This window comes from Cololabis saira, chromosome 14, assembly GCF_033807715.1.
Source record: "Cololabis saira isolate AMF1-May2022 chromosome 14, fColSai1.1, whole genome shotgun sequence".
NCBI classification, from domain to species: domain Eukaryota; kingdom Metazoa; phylum Chordata; class Actinopteri; order Beloniformes; family Belonidae; genus Cololabis; species Cololabis saira.
The window spans coordinates 7,821,093-7,842,286 of NC_084600.1; the positions used below are offsets into that span (position 1 = coordinate 7,821,093).

Here is a 21,194-nt window from a genome sequence, read left to right on the forward strand (position 1 = left end):
GAGCTAACCTCCTTTCTCTCCTTGTTTTTTTTAACATAGAAATTCTCCTTTTTTCGAGGCAGTCAAAAATCTTCACAGCTAGTAATTCTTAATGTACGTTTACCAGCTGTTATTTATGCATGTATGTTCAGCTCACAGAACACTGCCCTCCAGTTTCAGATGGCTTTAGAGTCCAGAGCTGCGTCCCAAACCCCAATCCACCCTAATGAGTAGCAAAAACAGTATGTGAGATTTTTTTATTGCGTATGAAACATTAGTACGTGCGTACATTAGTACGCACGTGCTACCCATACTCATTCTGGAGAAATGTATTAGTGTGGATTGATGGACACTAGCTAAGCAGAAACTTCCCACAATGCAATGCAGCGGTGTTTGGTTGCTAAGTGCTGCGCAGATACGTATATGCCATAAGTATAATCATATTATTATATAATAATATATTTGTATATTATAATAATTATATTATATAATGTCATCTTGTTTGGGCCAGGATAAACTGGAAAGAGCGGAGGGGTGATGCTGCTGTGACGGCGGCAGTTACCATGGTATCAACCCCCTCCCAACGGCAGGAAGTGCCGTGTGTCTCTGAGTAGTACGTCCAAATTAATGCATACTTCTGATATTTACTCATAAGTGTGCCGAACTTAAGTACACTTTTTGAGTATATACTGTTTAGTATGGCATTTGGGACGCACCGCAGGTCCTGAGAGTTGTCCAGCCCTGCATCGTCGTGCTGCTGAGAACAGTTGTTTACACGTACAGTGAGGTTCAAGTGAAGACTAGTGTTTCTAAAAACATCATGTAATGTCATTAAGCCACATTATGTAGTGGAGGTAGTAGTGGCTCTTTTTAAGTCAGGCGTTGGGCTGAGAAAAATCCTTTTAATAACTTCTTCAGAATAGAAAGCAAACAAAAAACTGAGGTTAAGAGCTTTTCCAACCAATGCCTCTCCTGATGTTCTAATGTTTCCTCCTGTATGCTGATGCCCTTTGTCATGCCCCAGTGATATTTGTAGCAGACTGGAGCTCCTTTCTGTCCTGCTCTAAACTTAGCCCTGACGCTAGCAGTCCTCATCACAACATGCACCACATAAGATTACAAACCGTGGTGTCAGGTTAACACAGATGTTGCTGTATCTCACTAGTGACTGGGAAAAACACGGTGAGTGCAAACTCAAGAGCGGTGCTGGAACTGACGGTCTGGCATTTGTTTAACTGTGTTTACTAATGACTATAATCTGTAGCGGCGCTACTTTATTTGCACTGGGACCAGCGTGTGTTGCACATTTGTTGATTGGTGTGGGATGTCTGAAACAGCTGCCTTTACTGTAACAATGAAAGTAAAGTTTTTCCCACGGATTAAGATTTATTAGAGTAAATAGTTTTATTATGTGGAGCATGTATGTTGATTTATGCTCTGCTGATGTGTCATTTGTAGACGTAGACTTAAATGTTGTGCAGGTTTTTCTGTCTTTGGCTCTGTGCTTGTATTGATCTTTGTCATGCTGGGCATCTGTAGCTCAGCCCTCAGTCCTGGGAAGCCTTGCAACTGTTGCACTTGTTGAAATACTACCAATTCCTGATTTCCGACTGAATCAAGGATGAATGTTACTGCAGGCTTTGACATTTAAAAAAAACCCAAACCAACAAAAGGAGCAAGATGCCTGTGATAATGATGCATTCCTTCACCAGTCTTGAGCTTGAGTTAGTTCTCGGCTCTGCAAGGCATGTTTTAACAGTTGTTCTCCGTTTCTTTCAAAGACACGGAACAGTTTGTTACAGTTGTGTCTGTGATCCTGAGTGAGCGGCAGCTCAGAGCAGTTCCAGTCAGAGCTCCAGAATCTGGGAGGTATAAACTTAAACCGAGCCACTCCACTGTAGTGACATTCCTCTGTCTTAAGTTGGCTCCCTGATTGAGGAGCGTGAGTGGCGTTGCTGGTGTCCCATCTGTCCTTGGGATAAATTTAACTTTTCTGAGCTGACTCATACACACACAGACAAGTACTGGAGTAGAAGATATTTACTCTGGCCTCTTTTTATATGAAGCAAATTTAAATTCTACTTTACCTGTAACATATGCAAGGTGTATTTCCATTTTAATGGGAGATCAATCATTAACTTGACTGGAGTCATTAAAAATGGACTTGATGAGACAAACCTGGGAATCTGTTTATGTTGAAGATGTAAATGTCGCATATAATTCATTTTTGAGTATATTTAAAGAATGTTATGATAGAAATTGCTCAATGAGAGCATGTAGTGAGAAAAGTAAAAAAGAAAATAAGCCATGGATATCCAAATCCCTACAGAATGCAATCAAGAAGAAAAACATACTATACAGGGAATTTATAAGAAGTAGAACAGATAAAAATGAAAGAAGATACAAGCTATACAAGAATAGATTGACAAAGATAATTAGGATAAGTAAGGAGAATTACTATAGTAAACTAATGGAGGATAGTAAAAACAATATAAGAGAGACTTGGAAAGTATTAACAGTTTGATTAAAAAGAACACAGGTAAATCTGGCTTTCCCCAAGCCATCTTAAAGGGAGATACTCATATTTATGACAAGGAAAATATTGCAAATGAATTTAATAGTTTTTTTTTCAATGTAGGACCGAGGTTGGCAAGTGATATTGCAGCACCAATTAATACAGATCTAGTAAGTAATTTGACAGAAACTAATGTAAATAGTATATTTCTTACAGCCACTGACGAAACGGAAGTTAAGGGGATTGTCAGAGCATTTAAAAGAAAACGGTCCACTGACAATAAGGGTTTTGACATGGCCTTAATGAAGGACACTATAGAAGGTGTGGTTAAACCTCTGACCTATATTTTTAATCTTTCATTCAGAACTGGAATATTTCCAAATGAAATGAAAACGGCAAAAGTAATTCCTTTATATAAGTCTGGTGGAAAAGAACTATTGTCAAACTATAGACCAGTGTCTTTACTTCCGCAATTTTCAAAAATTTTGGAGAAATTATTTGTCACAAGACTGGATAGTTTTATAGAAAAGCATAACATCATGAGTGAGAATCAGTACGGTTTTAGAGCAAATCAGTCTACTGGATTAGCACTTATAAAACTCATGGATGAAATAACTACCGCCATTGATAATAAATTACACACGATAGGAATTTTTATTGACCTTAAAAAGGCCTTTGATACGATCGATCATGAATTACTAATGCAAAAGATGTATAAGTATGGCGTCAGAGGGGTAGCTTACTCCTGGTTGTGTTCTTATCTAAGTAACAGATGGCAATATGTATCTTGTGATAAAACTGATTCTGTGTTATTGAGGGTTACATGCGGGGTCCTGCAAGGGTCTGTGCTGGGCCCAAAATTATTTATTTTGTATCTGAACGAACTTTTTAAAGTATCAAAAAGTATGAACTGTATCATTTTTGCAGATGATACACATTTTTTTTGTTCCGGGGACCAGTTAACTGAAATTATAGCTACTGTTGAAAATGAGATGAAACTCGTAAAGAAATGGTTTGATGTAAATAAGTTATCTTTAAATATAAGTAAAACAAAGTTTATCATATTTGGGAACCGTAAAATAGATAAGGTAGTTAAATTGAGAATAGAAGATAAAGAAATAGAAAGGGTGTTTGAGACAAAATTTTTAGGTGTCATCATGGACCATAAATTAAATTGGAAGATGCATATTAATCATGTCAAATCTAAATTAGCTAAATCGATAGCCATATTATATAAGATAAAAGATATGTTGAACCAGCGTGCTTTGTATATTTTGTATTGCACTATGTTTATTCCCTACATTACATACTGTTTAGAAATATGGGGGAGTGCATATTTTACCCATACTAAACCGATCTTTATTCTTCAAAAAAGAGCGGTAAGGATTATCACAAAATCAAATTATAGAGAACCATCAAATGAATTATTTATTAAATTAAGGGCATTTAAATTCCTGGATTTAGTGGAATACAAAATAGCACTGATAATGTACAAAGTGTTCAACAGATTGTTACCTGGTAAAATTGTAAGCATGTTTAAAATAAGGGTAAGTAGATATAAGCTTCGAGGGAATCGTATGATTGTAAAACCAAAGTCTAGGACTAAAATTAAAGATCAATGTATTACTGTAAGGGGAGTAAATATATGGAATGCACTTGATGATAAATTGAAGATGTGTCAGTCGATTTATGCTTTCAAACGTTTGTTTACGTTTAATGTGTTTGAAAAATATGAGGGATCCAGTAGATGATACTATTACGGAATTATGTTTTGGGATTGTGTAAACAATATGATTTATTTTTTTATATTATGTTTTGTATGTTTGATCTGAATAAGTTGATCATGTGAGAAGGGTAGGCGTAAATAAGCAATAGCTTCAGCCTATTCCTTTTCGGTTAGGTCTCGTTTGTTTTTTTATGTGAACTAATGCTTTCAGTTGGTGACTACATTATGAATGACCTGACCGAAATAAATATATTTTTATTCATTCATTCAACTTCATCATTAAAAAATCAATCATTAAAAAAATGGGGGCAGAGCAGCACAAGAAACTACAGGAACGATGGAGAACAGTGATGGTGATGAGATACTTTTTATTAATAACTGAGAAAGGAAAGAGAAGGAGGGGTGATGGACACCGCCCAGTGGATCATGTCGGTGCCCCTGCAGCATAGGCCTATAGCAGCATATCTACCACCAAGCTGTTTGAGACTAACTATTATAGTCTTGTTCTATAGCTGCAACCATGACTACTGACTCTAACACACTAGAGTTTACACCAACTAGAGGTTTACTAAACTCTAACTAGAGGTTTACTTTTTTTTTTAAATATTTTTTTTTTATCCCCGATTTTTTTACCCATTTCATCACCCAGTGTAAGTAACAGTCCATTGCTCCCTCTGCCAACCCAGGGAGGGCCCTGCACTGAGCTCAGGTCTCCTTCTTATCCTGAGGAGTGACGGACCGCTTCTTTTCACCAGACAGGGTGAGGATTCTCTGACCGGACGTAGCGCGTGGAAGGATCACGGTATTCCGGCCAGATCCTCCCCACCCCATCTGGCGCCCCGGTTGGCCAGAGGGGGCAGTAGAGCCCAGGACTGTTGCATGTTTTTGTGAGAGTAGCTCCCATTAGCTACCCACGGGGAGAACATGCAAACTCCACACAGAAAGGCCCTTTTCGCCAACCCCACCCAGGGTGTGGGCGCTGAAGTCATGGGGGAACTAACACGCACTTCAGCACCCACAGCGTCCCCCGGCAGGAATCGAACCCAGGACCTTCTTGCTGTGAGACGGCTGCACTACCAGCTGCGCCACCGTGCCCCAACTAGAGGTTTACTAACACTAACTACAGGTTTACTAAACACTAACTAGAGGTTTACTAACACTAACTAGGGGTTTACTAAACACTAACTAGAGGTTTACTAACACTAACTAGAGGTTTACTAACACTAACTAGAGGTTTACTAAACACTAACTAGGGGTTTAACTAGAGGTTTACTAACACTAACTAGAGGTTTACTAAACACTAACTAGAGGTTTACTAAACACTAACTAGAGGTTTACTAACACTAACTAGAGGTTTACTAAACACTAACTAGGGGTTTAACTAGAGGTTTACTAACACTAACTAGAGGTTTACTAAACACTAACTAGAGGTTTACTATAACTAACTAGAGGTTTACTGACACTAACTAGAGGTTAACTAACACTAACTAGAGGTTAACTAACACGAACTAGAGGTTAACTAACACTAACTAGAGGTTAACTAACACTAACTAGAGGTTTACTGACACTAACTAGAGGTTTACTAACACTAACTAGAGGTTTACTAAACACTAACTAGAGGCTTTACTAACACTAACTAGAGGTTTACTAAACACTAACTAGAGGTTTACTGACACTAACTAGATGTTTACTAACACTAACTAGAGGTTTACTAAACACTAACTAGAGGTTTACTAACACTAACTAGAGGTTTACTAAACACTAACTAGAGGTTTACTAACACTAACTAGAGGTTTACTAAACACTAACTAGAGGTTTACTAACACTAACTAGAGGTTTACTAAACACTAACTAGAGGTTTACTAAACACTAACTAGAGGTTTACTAACACTAACTAGAGGTTTACTAAACACTAACTAGAGGTTTACTAACACTAACTAGAGGTTTACTAACACTAACTAGAGGTTTACTAAACACTAACTAGAGGTTTACTAACACTAACTAGAGGTTTACTAACACTAACTAGAGGTTTACTAACACTAACTAGAGGTTTACTAACACTAACTACAGGTTTACTGAACACTAACTAGATGTTTACTAACACTAACTACAGGTTTACTAAGGCTCAATCCCAATACACCCCCTACTTTCTTCCACTAGCCCTCCCTCACTATCACTACCCCTAAAAAAGAAGGGACAGATTTTAGGGCACTTGAAATCTTCCCTGTTCCCTGTCCCAATACTCCCACTACTCCAACTTTCAGCACCACCCCTAAAATCAGGAAGCTGAGAGCCAAAAGCTGTTTTAATTTCAGCTGTTGTGCTGTAGAAATTTGATCCGATGTTTTCGGAGATGAGAAGAACCGCCGGCTCCGAGCAGCAGCAGCCGGAGTACAGACATGATCGCCAGGTCAACCTGAGCCATCTTCCCGGGGAGAAACCTGCAGCTCTGTGGAGAATTACCGCTGGCTGAAATAAATCATTTAGGAAGATAAATGTTGGTTTAATAGATGCAGTTGTAGCTACGCCTGTTAAGAAATTTGCTCCGAAAATTTTGAGATTTCTGCCTGCCGGCTCCGGAGCTGATTTATGGTTCCGCGTTAAATCGACGCAGAGCCTACGTTGTAGGTTACGTAACCTACGCCGTAGGCTCTGCGTTGGTGTAACGCGGAACCATAAATCAGCCTTTATACTGCCGTTATCTTCGGCAAACGAGTGATTATGTACATTCACTGAGTGAATATTATGAAAGTAAAATATATATTTCTCGCTAGAAATGTAATCAAAACGCATTTTTATGCAGAAACTAACTCAAAATATTGATTTCATTCACTAAAAAATAAGAAATGTCTGCCATGTTTTTTTTTTTGGATTCAGTCTGCAAATGACGACGAAAAGCATTCTGGGAAATTTGTTCTTCTGTTTGCGAGCGTCCGACCATCACGTAGCACTTCGTGACATCGGACGCTCTCTGTCCATCTCCCTCCAGCAGCTGCCACTTTATTGAGGTTTTTGTAGTGAAATGAGGAGGAATCATAGAGATAACTGGATCAGCCGTTCCTCATCATGACGGTTTCCTACAGTGCTTTCAAGCGGCTTTCAACGCGAGCGACAGGAAGAGAATCGAAGCAGGGCGACCGACAAATGTTCAGCTGAAAACGGCGCGCTGCGGCCAGTTAGGATAGTCCAATAGAAAATAAAACAATGGAATTGATTTTGTCGCTGACGCTCGCCTGCATCGCATGGGACACGGTAGCCTGAATTATGGTTCCGGGTTAAATCGACGCAGAGCCTACGGTGCGCGTCTCCGCGTACACTACGGCGTAGGCTCTGCGTTGGTTTAATGCGGAACCATAAATCAGCCTTAATAGTGTACAGAGCCGCTGCTCTTCTGCCGGAGCGAGGCTTTGTCCCCCCCCCTGCTACATGTCATTCCAGCAGCCAATCAGCACAGAGCTTCATTATCATAGCCCCGCCCCTCAGAATCCCTCATAGAGAAGGAGGTTAGAAACGGTAAAACTAGAGACATGGCCCAGAGGCTGAATTTCTGATTTATTTAGAAAAAACAATCAAAAGCTTGTTTTTAAGACATTCAAGGCCTGTTTAAAATAGACATTAAATGCCATAATAGGTCCCTTTTAAGTATGACTTTATTATTGTTGTTGTTGTTGTTATTGAGTGATGGGTTCATTGCAATATATAATTTCATTTCAGCCAAGTATCAGACAACTTAAACTAGACTTACTGTACAGGAAACACTTTTGATGGAGGAAGAAAGAAATGAAAACCGGAGTGAAGCAATAAATTCTTCATCACACCAGGAAAATACTCAAGAAGCAAGTAGAACTATTTCTGCTATGCAAGTGAGTTTAAAAAAAAAACAACCCAGAGCTTATGCACTTTCTCCATAAGTACTGTATCTATCATGTAGTATTTTCTATTATTTTCCACAGGCTGTAGAAGCCAACAGTGTACCCACGCAGTCTCTCCCCTCTCTGCTGCCAGAGGTTCTCTCTGCTGTTCTGCATCCAGATGTGCCCCCAGGTCCCACCTCGGACCCCCCCGGCCCCCCCCAGGCCCCCCCAGGTCCCACCTCGGCCCTGCAACCAAGTAGAGACCCTGACAAAAACGCCCCCCCAAACTTGAAGCGACTGCAGACGGAGCTGAGAGACCTGAGGGACCAGTTAGAGCAGATGAAGAGTCAGCACAAGTACGTCTTTCTTCCTGTAATGGGCTGCAGGTAGCTTGTCTGCACCACAACATGCGTCGGCACTTTGTTTTCTCTTGAATTAATTCATTTTGCATTCCAGTAAAGAAATTAAGCTGCTAATGAATGAGCTTGATGAAGAGAAGAGAATTCGCTTAACTTTACAGGTAAAGAAACTAAAATGTTAGCTCTTTTTAAAGATGGCAAGTGCACCTTCTTTTTTTCTTTTTTTTTGCAGTAACTCAGAAAGTATGTATGCCATTATGCCCTGCTTTTTTTCTAAAGATGGAAATTCAACGGATCAAGAAGCACATGTCCAAATGAGCGGACGGATCTTCAGGGAAGAAAAGGAGATTCTGAAATTATAAAAAGCATTTTGTAAACTTACCAGATGAATGTTGGTATGTAAGTTTTTAAAAATGACACTCACTCCTTTCTGATAAAAAAAATTATCAGATTATTTTGAAAATAAATCTGACATGTTGGAGCTGCCAGGGTACTGAATCCTGCTGGAGCTGCAGAGGAGGCTGAGTGAGGTCAGAGGTCAGAGGTGCAGCAGGATCTTCCCTGGGGGTGGGAGCTCTGCAGGCCTCTCACACCTCACTTTTTATATATATATATATATATATATATATATATATATATATATATATATATATATATATATATATACTTGTTATATATGCGTCTCCATCTGAATCTCCTTACCCAGTGTGTCTTTAACATCCCTCAGGGGAGAGACTGTCTTGCTAATACTATTTTGAGTTGTTCATGAAGAGAAAATACTGTTCTGAGGTTTTTCTTCTGTCTAGTTCTTTTCATGAAGATGAGAAAGTGAACAGTTGTTTTTTTACAAGACAGAATTGTAATTTGTTGTTTATCATAATGTGATATTGAGGAACCGATAATATGAGACACCAGTTGATTTTCAGCTGTACAATTTGCTGCTGTCAAATAATGAACTGGATGTCAAGGTGAAGGAGCGTTGCAAACATGTTGCCTACTATTTTGTGGATTTCTATTTACAATTAAGGATAAAGTCCATATGCAAAAAAATTAAATTTAAAAAAAAGTAATTTTACAACTTAATGACTTTGGTATGGCATCTCTTTGTCTTATCTGAATTTCCCTCGGGAGGAATAAAGTTATCTATCTATCTATCTATCTATCTATCTATCTATCTATCTATCTATCTATCTATCTATCTATCTATCTATCTATCTATCTATCTATCTATCTATCTATCTATCTATCTATCTATCTATCTATCTATCTATCTATCTATCTATGGACATTTGTTATTGTCTTGTTTTAGCAAACTGAAGTGCGCATGAAATAAAGACTCACTCTCAATCTCAATGGAGCTGGATGATTTTTCAAATGATCACACTGAAATGTTTCGAGACTTTCATTTTCTTTACAAGTAAAACGCAAACAGTATCCTTTTTCACAATCTATTAAAATATATGCAAAGTATATATACAGTGTATTTTCTCTTAAAAATATATAAACTTTAAAAAAAACGAACTGTATGAATGATATAATATACAACATCAAGCAATCACAGGGTCAGTAAATACTCTGATATGTATATTCTTGCAGTCCTTTTACTGTGTGGTCCTGAAGAAGCTGTTGGTACAGCTGAAATTCCAGATATGTTAGAAGTTGGATTCATCGCATGGAATAGGCTTGAATGTGATCTCTCTGTCCTCTTCTAGAAGAATGTCATACCGACACCAGGGCCTAGAAAAGACACACACTGCTGTAAATCTGGAATTTGATATGACAAAGGCAATTTCAACAGTTCTGAAAGAAGTTGTTGTTTATTGAGGGGAAGGTATTAAAAACCAAAGCATGTGCTCCGTACCTTTCTTGGTGTTCCAGGTGAGTGAGACGGAGTCTGAGTATTCGGAGCTTACGTTTGGGCTGCAGCACATTCCCAGTGGAGTATTTGAGCGAGACCTTTTTCACTGACTGAATGTCTTTGTCAAATTGTGCAAACAGTCTGGTCTCTGTGAACTTCTTAAACTCTGATTCTCTACTAGCATGACAAAAGGAAGAAAAGCAAACTCGCATTGAGAGAACAGTATATAAGTAATGAACAGAACAGAATCAAAGTGAACTTACTGGTCGATGTTTGCCACTGCTTCTTTGGTGTCGTTATAAAGTTTGACAGTCAAGTATCCCCAGTGAGCTTTCTTGTTCCAGATTTTCACATCCACCATGTAATTTGTCACTGAGGAAGAAATCCTCATATCAATCTTTTGTTCATTATTTATTCACAGTTGCTCTGAATATGGAGCAAATCTGATTTTATGCAGCAGTAAGGAGAGCAGTTAAAGATCAACTTGTTGTTGCATCATTATTTTACAATAGAATAAATAGCAAAATGCAAAGTAAAGCACCCACAGACAGCAGAAAGCAGTTTTTTGTTATTAAAAGTTTATTTTCGTGGACTGGAACGGTGGATTTTGATGCTGCTGGAAGCTGCATTTGTGCTATGAATAAAAGGAACACAGACTACCAAAATGATGTAGAAGTGCTCACTGACAGGAAAACGTATTTGAAACTATTGGTATGTCAATAAACTACAACATTCATTTTGACTTGTTTTTCCCCCCTTTTCCCAATAGTGTTATAATTATAAGCAGTTTTAAGCAGTGCTGCATTGAAATGTTAAAAAGAAAAAGCCACCACTAGATGTCAGCGCAGGCAGGGTTATAAGCTTTTATACAGTTACTAAAATAAAAGAATAAAAATGAATTAAAAATCTACATAAATTGTTACTCTTCTTCTTAGAGTATTTAGTTAATGTGATTATAGTGATTACTGGTCTGCTTGTTCTTACCACAGAATGGAGGTTGTGCATTTGTTTTGAAGTAAACTTTCATTGGTTCTGGTTTCTTCAGGTAATTTTTCCATTTTTTGGCCTCATAACCTGGATTATTTAAAAAAAAAAATGCTTGTTCACATTTAACGTAATCAATTGTAATGTTGACAGAAAAAAATAGGAGGAATGTCTGTTTCTCAATACTAACCAAAGACAGGACATCCATCATCACCAAAACGTTTACAATTTAAACATTTCCCATCCAGGAAGTGTTTATAGGATGAGCAGGGGAACGCTCTGCTGGAGCACGTTCCATTCATGCTCTCCAAGAACAGGGACACAGATCTCTGGTGGTCACATTTAAAGTAGGCTTTTCCTGTGTAGGGGAAAGCAGCAAAATGTTGCCATGAATACAAATAACAGATTCTTTTGTTGTTTTTGTTTTTTTAACATTGTCAACCAAGTTCTTTCATGTTTTCAGTCTCACCAGAAAAAATGGTGTTTGGGCAGCCGGGCTGGTCTGCTCCACCATTAGCATAGAAATCAATGTCCCCTACAGGCTCCCTGAAACCCAGCGCTGAAAACATGCAGATGGTACAAATATTCAAATAATAACACATGCAAAGTGTGTAAGCCTTTGTGTATCAAGAAGTTATAAATGAACTGACCATCTATATCCGTGTGTAGCACGTCAACAAACTGAGCATCCTCAGGGTCCAGGCGCTCGCTCTTATCTCTCCCAGTGAACTGAGGCCCTGCAGGATCCAGACCTGGGAGCATCACAGTAGCAGCTCCTTTTAGTAGCGTCATTATTTCCAAAACACAACGCACTTACATCACATTAAAACTCAAAAACACAAGCCCTGGATGGCGCAGTGGGTTGAGCAGAGGCTATGGTCCTTGCACAGGCAGCGCAGGTTTGAGTCCCAATCTGTTGCTCTTTACTGCATGTCTTCCCCTGTTTCCTGTCTATGTACTTTCTCAATAAAGGCCACTAGTGCCACAAAATGTCACATAATGTCAGTATATATTAGGCTAGGTCTCCTTTAGCCTGCATTGAAAATACAATTTCATAGCAGAAAAAACAATATACATTTTTAGAGGAACTCCAATCAACCCTCACAAGTTATAAAAATAACTTAAAAAATAAAAAAATAAGTATCAAACCTCCTCTCACCCAGTGCTTTGCATTTGGGTGTTATTAGGTCTTTGTAATAGGCTCACTTAAGTGTCACAGCAGTAGAAAACTCTTGAGAAGGGTTTAAGTGTATTTAAAGACACAATCTTAAGAAGGTTTTTTTTTCTTCTTGTGATTTCAGAGGCTGTAAGAGCTTGAAATATTGTGGTTGATTTCAGGTAACAATAAATCCTAAAGTGCTTTGAAATTATGCCCCGGTCGGTGTGTGTGAGTTTTACCTGTAATTCTTCCAATTTGCCCTTTAAAGGTGGCACCAACAAAGCCTGATATATGAGCTCCAAGACTGACTCCTATCATGTGTATAAAGCTCAGATTGGCCCCGTTTTCCTGAAGAGAAACGTTATTAGATGTTGCCCAGAACACAAACCATGACACTCACTGATATCCAGACTGAGCTGATCCCAGAGTACCAGAAAGAGGTCTTACCTGCATCATTTGGATGAAAGCTGTGAGGTTCTCTGCTGCTTTGTGTGTGTTTTCCACGGCCTTAAAATAATTGAGGTTAGCAGCTCCGTGGTTCCAGTCCACCACCACAACATTAATGTCTTCTCTGGCCAGCAGCAGTGCTGTGATGTCATGCAACCACACAGGAGGAGACCCGGTGGGCCGATACCCGTGAATGACGAATGTTGTGGGTCGGAACAAGTTGAACTGCGCATGGTCTGAAAGGTTTGTATGCGATAAGAGAATGCCACATGTGGCATTGCTCCTGGTGTACAGCAGCAGTCTAACGCTGATGCTGGTCCCAATGAAGGTGTGACTGAAATTTAAGTCTGTAAATTCTTCACATTTTTGAGCTGGAAATGATGGAAAGAAAGGCAAAGAAACAAGTTAATTGAGATAATAGAGACATTTTCACACTGGAATTAACAGTAGGAATTAAAAGCTGCGCAACCACTAAATATTTTATGGCTTATCTAAAGTTTCTGTCATGGGTGTTCCACTGTATGAATAAGGGTGTGTGTGAAAAGTACACCTCGTCAATAACACTAGAAAGACGGTTCATGAGCAAATTCATGGACAAACCTGAATTTTAGACAATAGTTTTAAAATAAATGTACTCTATTCACAGTTTATATCAAAGGGATGACTGAGGTGAAGTGGAAGGACATAAGTTAACTTGCAGAGTAAAGACGACCCCAGGAAGAGGATTGCCTGTGCTTTTCTTTTTTTGTTAATCTGGAGCTTTAAACTATATATTTTATTACCATAAAACTAAAGTATATAATAATTCACCAAGAAAACCAACAAATTCTGGTAGTTGATGTTCATTTTTGTCGGCATGTTAAAATGAATCGGAGCAAAACAACTTTGTCTAAAACCGACACAAACATCTGTTCCTGTTTCCCTTAAATACTGCAATGTTTTATCTGGTTCAGATTCAGACTGATATCTCTCTTCTTGAAAACATGCGCATTCTCAGTCTCTGAAAAAAACAGCTTACAGGTGAAAATGTCTGTTGCTATTTACTGAGATGTGACAGTTGCAATCTGATACGGTTTTGTCTTGCTCAATAGCAGTGGCACACCATTTATGGAGTTCCCCACAGATGCATTTGCAGTAAATCAGCTGCTGTACAGCTACAGTGTGGGCCATTTACCTGTCTAAATAAATGTGGTAAACCAATAAATGCTGTCACAAGTCATCGTGTTTGTGGTCATCTGTATGATGCAGACTGACATGGTTCTATTTCCCAGTGTTATGTTCAATGCCCCACCTTTGTACATCTGAAGTGTTATCAGCAGGACCAGAGTCAGATACGGAACCAGGAACATGTTTTACACCAGCAAGTAAACTGCAAGCAAAATTGTAGGAGTCAGACTACATCAAAGTGGATCAGACAAACAACAACTGACTTATAAAATGAAATTAAATGTTGATATAACACACAGCATACATTTCTCAGAAAGTAGTTTCATTTTCACTAAAGGATTCGACTGTCAAGATCTGGTTGATTATCAACTTACTCTCTGATGTAATAAAACCACCGTCATGAATGAATGGAAAAAGATGTATTATCATTCGCAGTGATATTAATTTACTGGGTGAAAATCTGTTCTGTTTTCCGGTTCCACCCACTGAGACTGATCATATCTAATGACAAACAATCTCAAGTGAAACTGAAAACAGTTACCTTTGCTGCTTGGAGTTCATAAGCTGTCAGACCCTAGATTCCTCTTTTCTAGTTTCTGAGTGTTTACCGGATGTTCTTTAGTGCTCTCTCTAGCTTCTTACTACGTTCAGACTTACCTTTGGTGGAGAAAAAGATTCCCTGGATTGTTGTGTCAAAGGTCCAGAAGGCTGTAGGTTTTCCTCCAGCTGTATTTTCACATGTTTGGAGACGCGTTCCCTTCAGGAAGTGAGAGGATGAGCAGGAGTCCATTGCTCCCGCCCTGCTCGCTCTCACAAGGCCACACCTCTGTCCCCGGGTCATTGTGCTCACAGGTGAAACATTCCTGTCAGGCAGTCCTGGGACCTGGGAACCAAAACTGGTTATGTGAGTTAAAGGGCCAAAAACAACTGATTCCCTGTTTATTGAAGACATTCTCACAAAGGAAAAGTGGATGAGGCGAGAATGAAAGTGAAAAATGTAAGTGGGTTTTCCTAACTATTGTCAGACAAGAAAGGAAAACTACACTAATGTTCCTCCATCCACTTCCTGTAATATACACATTTCTCCTACATTAGTTAGTACATTGCAAGTAACTGGGTGTGGATGATATGCACAAGCTATTTTGAAAATATTACATTATATTATGGTTATTTCAGAGTTTTGGGAGAAGCCTGACTGTAAAGGGGAGTCAACAGTCTGTGGTTCTTGACATTTCTGTCACAGTTTCCGTTGTCGTGGGTGTTTTATGGTGAATCACTCCTTTATTTTCTTCTCACTGTCCAACCTTTAACTCAAAAACAACAAGTTAATGTTTAAAGTTTTTCCTGTCAAAAGAAGAAGCAGATTAGCTGGAAGACACAATAAAGATTTAAAAAAAGTTCACCTTAAATCCTCAGTGCTTTTTGTTCTCTTTTAAAAACAATTTAAGCAGCTAAAATGGACCTTTCATTCGCGTTAACATATAATTATTTTAATGACAATACATCTGTGAAAATGAAACACACCCTTAATGATAAAATTCGGTGTTGAAACTGGCTGTACTTGGAAGCAGAAGTGCTGAAGATGAAATGCAACTTGACTTTACTTGATCTGAATTTCTATTTCATTTTAATTTTCCACTGTGAGAATGTTTGTAATAAAAATGCTCGTATTAAAAGGACATTGTGGTGTGCAACATGTTTATTATAAGCAGGTATAATGTTTGCTCAGACTGTAATATGCTCACATAAGGTTAAAAAAGCAGCTGAAGTTGATGGGAGAGTTATTTGCTTTGTAGCAAAGGACCGGAATTTTACTTCAAGCTGGTACTAAATGAAAAGTTAAAGGATAACCAGTTGAATGTGACCAGTGGTCTTAACTTTCTTACATAAATAATGCATGTGTGTGTGTGTGTGTGTGTGTGTGTGTGTGTGTGTGTGTGTGTGTGTGTGTGTGTGTGTGTGTGTGTGTGTGTGTGTGTGTGCGCTCTTTATTTCAGCATGGATTATGAATAAAATGTCTGTTCTTCATCTAAATCATAATTCCTTTTTTTTCTTCTTCTCTTTTTTTTAAAACAGCCATGGCATATATGGACTTACTTTGAGTTAGCCAACCCCAGGAAAGGAGAGGACATTAGAGGCATAAGATGTGGAAATGCTTATTCCCATAGAGGAGAGACGCAAATTTACAGAGAAGCTCTGAGTTTGTGAAGAAAGATTGAATCATGTTTAAACCACAACAGCTTTCCCAGGAACATAGACATTAAGGGGATGTTGGGAATGACTCAGAAAACATTCCTTAAGAATGTTTTTATTGTAATTCCAGACAGTTGTTATCTTTGCAATGTCCTGCAAAGGTCAGATCAGTATGCTAGGTGCATGTTAAAGGCTTGAATCTAGGTCACTGGACTTCCTATTTGTTTTTGTTTCACATGTCTTCACCTTCTTCTTTTTGAACTGAATCATGTGTAAGGGAGGCAGGGTTGACTCCACTGGGGATATTCATTGCTTAATCAATCCTTTAAAGGGGCACATATAACAATAACAATATAATACGTTTCTGTGCAATGGAGCCCTTATTCGAGTGTCTAAAGTCCTGGCCAACTCAAAAGTTTAAAACGAAAGACAACCCTGTCACTTTTTTTGGGATCTCCTAAAATTGAAAACATGCTACTCAGATTGGCAGGGTGTTGTGACATCACAGACACATATCAGAGCTAAGTTATCCAACTTCCACATTGTATCTCCACCCACCCAGTTTCCCATCATGCTTCACCTTGGATGTAGATAAAGCTGGGGTGGAGTGTAAGGGCATGGTTGAACTTATTTAGTTTTTTAATTATTATTATGTTATAGGGAAATGCATGAAATACTTGGACTTGGCAAATATTAACACTGAAGGGTCATTGGAGAATATGAAATCATTCTTCTTTGGGGATTTTGTTTTCTTTTTTTAAAATGAAGTATGGTGAATTAGGTTACAAAATGTGGTCATCTTCTCAGTAAAGGATTATGGAACCTTGTGCATCAGCAATTCAGCAAATGGTGCCAGTTTAAAAAAAGAAAAAGATTACAGTATGTCACTAGCCAGCCCAGTATGTGACGGTGAGTGTTTACAACAAAAGGACTATTAGTTATTAGTCAGATAATGATGATATAAGCACATTTAGTCATCTTTACAAGTTCAAAAAGTTCACACAGTTTTCCTTCCAGCTGGAGAGGTAACATTTACTCTGATTGACTCTGAACAAACAGGTGTGTGGAACGTCACACACCGAGGTGTGTTCTGCTCTTAGCAGCCTCTGCTCCCTAATATATACAATCAGGAACTAATTCACAGATGTTTCAAAGCATACTTTTGGGTAGTTAATTGATAAATAGCTGCACTGTAACTTCTGGTACCATACACACTTTCCTGTGATTGAAAAAAAATGTCTTTGCAAGCTTATCATTGATTGGAAACGCAATCTACAGTTCTGAAAACCTTCACCATAGTGGCGTGAACTTTGCTCACTGCATTCTCCCGTCATCAGGGTCAGGCAGGCTGATGGGGTGCAAACTTAAACTAAAACACACAGGCTTATAAATCTCTCCTGATAAGTTGTACGGCTGGCTGAGAGGAGTGGCAGGTGAGTTCAGTGCTGGAGCTAGCGGACACCAGTAACACAAGGCCCAACGTCCAGGATGGCTAGAAGGAGGCGAGGCCGAGGCAACAACAGCCAGCAACAACAGACCCAGCAGAGCCGGAGAGGGGGCCCTCAAAGGGTAGGTGGGCTTTATCAGGGTGACTTTTGGCAACTGTGCAGTGCACTTCCAGTGAACATGAAGTGGATGCCGGAACTGAGAAGATTAAATATAAAAACACTTTAATGTAACAGTTTTAAATATGACAAAGGCAAATATTTAAGTGTTTGAATCACTTATGTCATCAGTCAGGATTTACGTTTCTGTCTGTAGCATTCTTCAGTAGTGTTTGATTGAAGGCATATGGAACAATTATTTGGAATCACATGGCTGATAAAGTCATGCCTCAACTAAATTATTTCCTATTATCAAATGTCGCAGTTTGTTTCATAATTGTGCACAATTCAATATCATATTTAAGTGTATGCATTGCACACTGATATCTGAAGACACCAGCCAGACACCTGAGGGCTGAGCAATAGTCCAAAGTATATCTTACAACATGGCAGCAGTGGTACATATATGTATCTGCTGACAACACAAAGTCCATGCCATAAACACACATCCATTGCTTCAGAGGGCTGGGACCATTAAATTATGTCCTAAAGATGTTATCTGCAATGTCAAACAAATAGTAAAGTTTACACAGTTCACATCACCTCAGGTTTTATTAAAATCATTGTAAAACAGTACTATAAAACTGCTGTACTTGGATTCTCAGTTCAGCAACAACACTGGAGAAGTAAACAGTCCTGCCGGACTCTTTCTTTTTTAAATCATATTCAAATACATCATACTTCCCTCACTGTGTATAGGTGTGTAGGTTAGGTAACCTGGGTACTCTGAACCTGTCCTCAGGAGTAAAGTGTGCTTATACTGAGATGAAATGTTACTGCAACAGCAAGTTCAGTTTGAACCTTTCCTGACACACCAATGAGAGCCTGAACAGGACAGAAATACTTCATAGCCTGCTCTTCTGTTCTCTGTCTGTCTCCTGCTTATCTGTGTGTCCAGACTCTGCGGGAGCCAGCCATTTTTGCCAAGCCATCTGGGTACGAGACAGATATTACTCATGAGAAGTTGACCATTGCTCAAGCACGGAGGGGCACACCAGGTTATACTTCATTATATATTTATTTGCATTGCTAATGATCCTAAACAAATGAGCCTGTAGCAGCAGAGAGAAAAGGGAGGACAGCTTGGAATGTTTCAGTCTGCTCACATCAGTAAATATCATTTATAAAAAGTGATTTTGGTATTAGTATATATTTATTTTTTACAGCTGGTTGCATAGTTGATAAAGGCATTATAACTGTATAAAAGTACATACATGCCCACTGTTTGATGAGAAAGGCATATCTTCATGCTCCCACTGTGTTTGTTTGGCAGCTCATCGTCCAGCGCGAGTCTACGCCGACGGAATCTTTGATCTTTTCCATTCAGGACATGCGCGAGCTCTGATGCAGGCCAAAAACGTGTTCCCCAACACTTACTTGATCGTAGGAGGTGAAGTATGACTCTGTTTGATGCACATATGCCATGCACACCAGAAGCTGTTAGCTGAAGGTGAAACCTGCTCTTGATTTCCATTTTGATTAAATAATGTTTGATTTAATCAAAAATCATTAGATGCAAATCTCTATCCCTAGTGTGCAGCGATGAACTCACCCACAAGTTTAAGGGATACACAGTCATGACAGAGGATGAACGCTACGAAGCCCTCCGGCACTGTCGTTACGTTGACGAGGTGGTGCGAGATGCTCCCTGGACCCTCAGCCCAGAGTTCCTCAAGAAACACAAGGTGAAACACGAGATCAGAACAGAACACGTGACGTCTAACAGCAAAATAACAACCATAAAGATGTGTGTTGTCTTTTAATGGTTTATGTGACATACTGTACACAGATTGACTTTGTGGCTCATGATGACATCCCTTACACCTCTGCTGGATCAGAGGACGTTTATAAGCATATCAAGGAAGCAGGTGGAGATTTATATGAACCATTAAGAAAAATTCAAGTTGTACTATTTCTTTCATCACTGGAATTTATGACAAGATTTCTTTTGTATCTGTCAGGAATGTTTGTGGCGACTCAGAGGACAGAGGGAATTTCCACATCTGATCTGATCACTCGTATCGTCCGAGACTATGACATCTATGTCCGTCGGAACCTACAAAGAGGCTACACAGCCCGGGAACTTAATGTGGGGTTTATTAAGGTAAGAACATTTCATAAAATACATTTAATAAAAGAAGCATATTTAAAAAAATAATTTAAATACAGTAATGAACACAATTTGCTTTGTCTGCAGGAGAATAAGTACCGGCTCCAGAATCAGGTGGACAAGATGAAAGAGACGGTCCGTACGGTGGAAGAAAAGTCCAAACACTTTGTCAACAGGGTGGAGGAGAAGAGCCAGGACTTCATCCATAAGTGGGAAGAGAAGTCACGAGAAATCATTACCAACTTCCTGCAGCTCTTTGGTCCGGATGGGGCTTGGGCAAGTTTTCTTTAAGATTAAAGCACAGAACACACCAATTTAATATATTTAAGCTGAAAGACGATTTCACTTTGAGGTTCTGAACAACACATCCACTAGTCACGGCTGAGTTCACCCAAGGAACCAAATCTCCCCCAGCTTACGCACTCAGAAATCACATTTATGGGTTCTCTGTGTAAATAGATAAATAAATAAAGCATATTCAGTTTGGCAGGTGGGGGTAAAGTGAGCACGATAACAAGACCAGCGTAAAACACTTAAGCAAAATATAACAAGACAACACAAAGTAAACATGCTATCTGTTCTTTTTCAGCAAGCACTTCAGGAAGGCAGTGGCCGTGTGCTCCAGGCCCTGTCGCCCTACTCGTCCCCCCGGGGATCCCCCAGCAGCAGTCCCACCAGAGGACACCCACATTCTCCCAACTCTCTCCCCTGCTCTGCTTCTCCACCTTCTTCTCCATCCTCCCCTTCTTCTCCATCCTCCCCATCCTCCCCCAAAAATAGGACACGTTCCTCTCGCAAAGGAGCCTCCACCTACAGTTAACATGTACCCTGAGTTTCTTGTGAAGTCTCATGTTTGGTTCCTCTTAAAGCTTAGTTTAGTCATTTAATGAGTACAAACAATACCTAAAATGACTATTAATTAGAAGTAACATGTATGAATGTAGTTCTTTAATTTATTATGGGTATTTTAAATAACAAAAAAGACATAGTGTACATAATGTATCTTCATAGAAAAAGATAATTAAATGTTTTGTCTGGAAGTTATTTGTCTTCTGTCGTTTGATCCTTCTCCATTTGTTTAAAAGAAAAACAAAACATAACAGAGACTAACATTGAACATGCAAAGTGACTCCTTATAAGCATTTATTTTGAGGTAGAAAAAAACTATTTCTCAACCACTTTTGCAGTTTCACGTTCAGCATTTTTTTTTAAATTAACTGCCATTTATACCCACATAGA

General features: G+C 39.0%; 3 protein-coding genes across 6 annotated transcripts; 2 read left to right on the forward strand and 1 right to left on the reverse strand.

Moving 5' to 3' along the window:
• The first annotated feature begins 1,041 nt into the window (after window positions 1-1,041).
• On the forward strand, window positions 1,042-9,863 carry si:dkey-71d15.2 (SH3 domain-containing kinase-binding protein 1). Of its 3 annotated transcripts, none has more exons than XM_061739561.1 (6): window positions 1,050-1,161; window positions 1,761-1,848; window positions 7,973-8,083; window positions 8,174-8,430; window positions 8,531-8,594; window positions 8,713-9,863. In XM_061739561.1, the coding sequence occupies exons 3-6, from the start codon at window positions 7,985-7,987 to the stop codon at window positions 8,749-8,751; spliced, it is 459 nt and encodes a 152-aa protein (XP_061595545.1). In that variant the 5' UTR covers window positions 1,050-1,161; window positions 1,761-1,848; window positions 7,973-7,984; the 3' UTR covers window positions 8,752-9,863. The 3 variants fall into 3 exon arrangements, with proteins under 3 accessions (XP_061595544.1, XP_061595545.1, XP_061595546.1); XM_061739562.1 differs by lacking the exon at window positions 1,050-1,161 and adding an exon at window positions 1,176-1,197; XM_061739560.1 differs by lacking the exon at window positions 1,761-1,848 and having other exon boundaries at window positions 1,042-1,161.
• On the reverse strand, window positions 9,821-14,839 carry lipia (lipase, member Ia). 2 transcript variants are annotated; one of them, XM_061739559.1, is made up of 11 exons: window positions 14,706-14,839; window positions 14,173-14,250; window positions 12,882-13,252; window positions 12,674-12,782; window positions 11,926-12,027; window positions 11,745-11,834; window positions 11,466-11,633; window positions 11,276-11,365; window positions 10,555-10,663; window positions 10,295-10,465; window positions 9,821-10,170 (listed from the first exon to the last, which is right to left on the reverse strand). In XM_061739559.1, the coding sequence occupies exons 2-11, from the start codon at window positions 14,228-14,230 to the stop codon at window positions 10,086-10,088; spliced, it is 1,353 nt and encodes a 450-aa protein (XP_061595543.1). In that variant the 5' UTR covers window positions 14,231-14,250; window positions 14,706-14,839; the 3' UTR covers window positions 9,821-10,085. The 2 variants fall into 2 exon arrangements, with proteins under 2 accessions (XP_061595543.1, XP_061595542.1); XM_061739558.1 differs by having other exon boundaries at window positions 10,295-10,468.
• Window positions 14,840-17,620: 2,781 nt separating this feature from the next.
• Window positions 17,621-20,991, forward strand: pcyt1bb (phosphate cytidylyltransferase 1B, choline b). The gene is made up of 7 exons (XM_061739563.1): window positions 17,621-17,810; window positions 18,744-18,843; window positions 19,119-19,235; window positions 19,379-19,530; window positions 19,635-19,713; window positions 19,807-19,949; window positions 20,043-20,991. Exons 1-7 carry the CDS (start codon window positions 17,730-17,732, stop codon window positions 20,244-20,246), a joined length of 876 nt encoding a protein of 291 aa, XP_061595547.1. The 5' UTR covers window positions 17,621-17,729; the 3' UTR covers window positions 20,247-20,991.
• Window positions 20,992-21,194: the final 203 nt, after the last annotated feature.

Excerpts from the sequence above, each read along its gene's own strand:
- si:dkey-71d15.2 (XM_061739560.1), top strand. The coding sequence starts at position 7,985 with ATGGAGGAAGAAAGAAATGAAAACCGGAGTGAAGCAATAAATTCTTCA. Across the intron at positions 8,431-8,530 it reads CAGATGAAGAGTCAGCACAA|TAAAGAAATTAAGCTGCTAA; the intron begins GTACGTCTTTCT and ends TTTGCATTCCAG. Across the intron at positions 8,595-8,712 it reads GAATTCGCTTAACTTTACAG|ATGGAAATTCAACGGATCAA; the intron begins GTAAAGAAACTA and ends TTTTTTCTAAAG.
- lipia (XM_061739558.1), bottom strand. The coding sequence starts at position 14,230 with ATGTTCCTGGTTCCGTATCTGACTCTGGTCCTGCTGATAACACTTCAG. Across the intron at positions 12,028-12,673 it reads GCAAATTGGAAGAATTACAG|GTCTGGATCCTGCAGGGCCT; the intron begins GTAAAACTCACA and ends TGATGCTCCCAG. Across the intron at positions 10,664-11,275 it reads TGCACAACCTCCATTCTGTG|TGACAAATTACATGGTGGAT; the intron begins GTAAGAACAAGC and ends TTTCTTCCTCAG.
- pcyt1bb (XM_061739563.1), top strand. The coding sequence starts at position 17,730 with ATGGCTAGAAGGAGGCGAGGCCGAGGCAACAACAGCCAGCAACAACAG. Across the intron at positions 17,811-18,743 it reads GGAGAGGGGGCCCTCAAAGG|ACTCTGCGGGAGCCAGCCAT; the intron begins GTAGGTGGGCTT and ends CTGTGTGTCCAG. Across the intron at positions 19,714-19,806 it reads TAAGCATATCAAGGAAGCAG|GAATGTTTGTGGCGACTCAG; the intron begins GTGGAGATTTAT and ends TGTATCTGTCAG.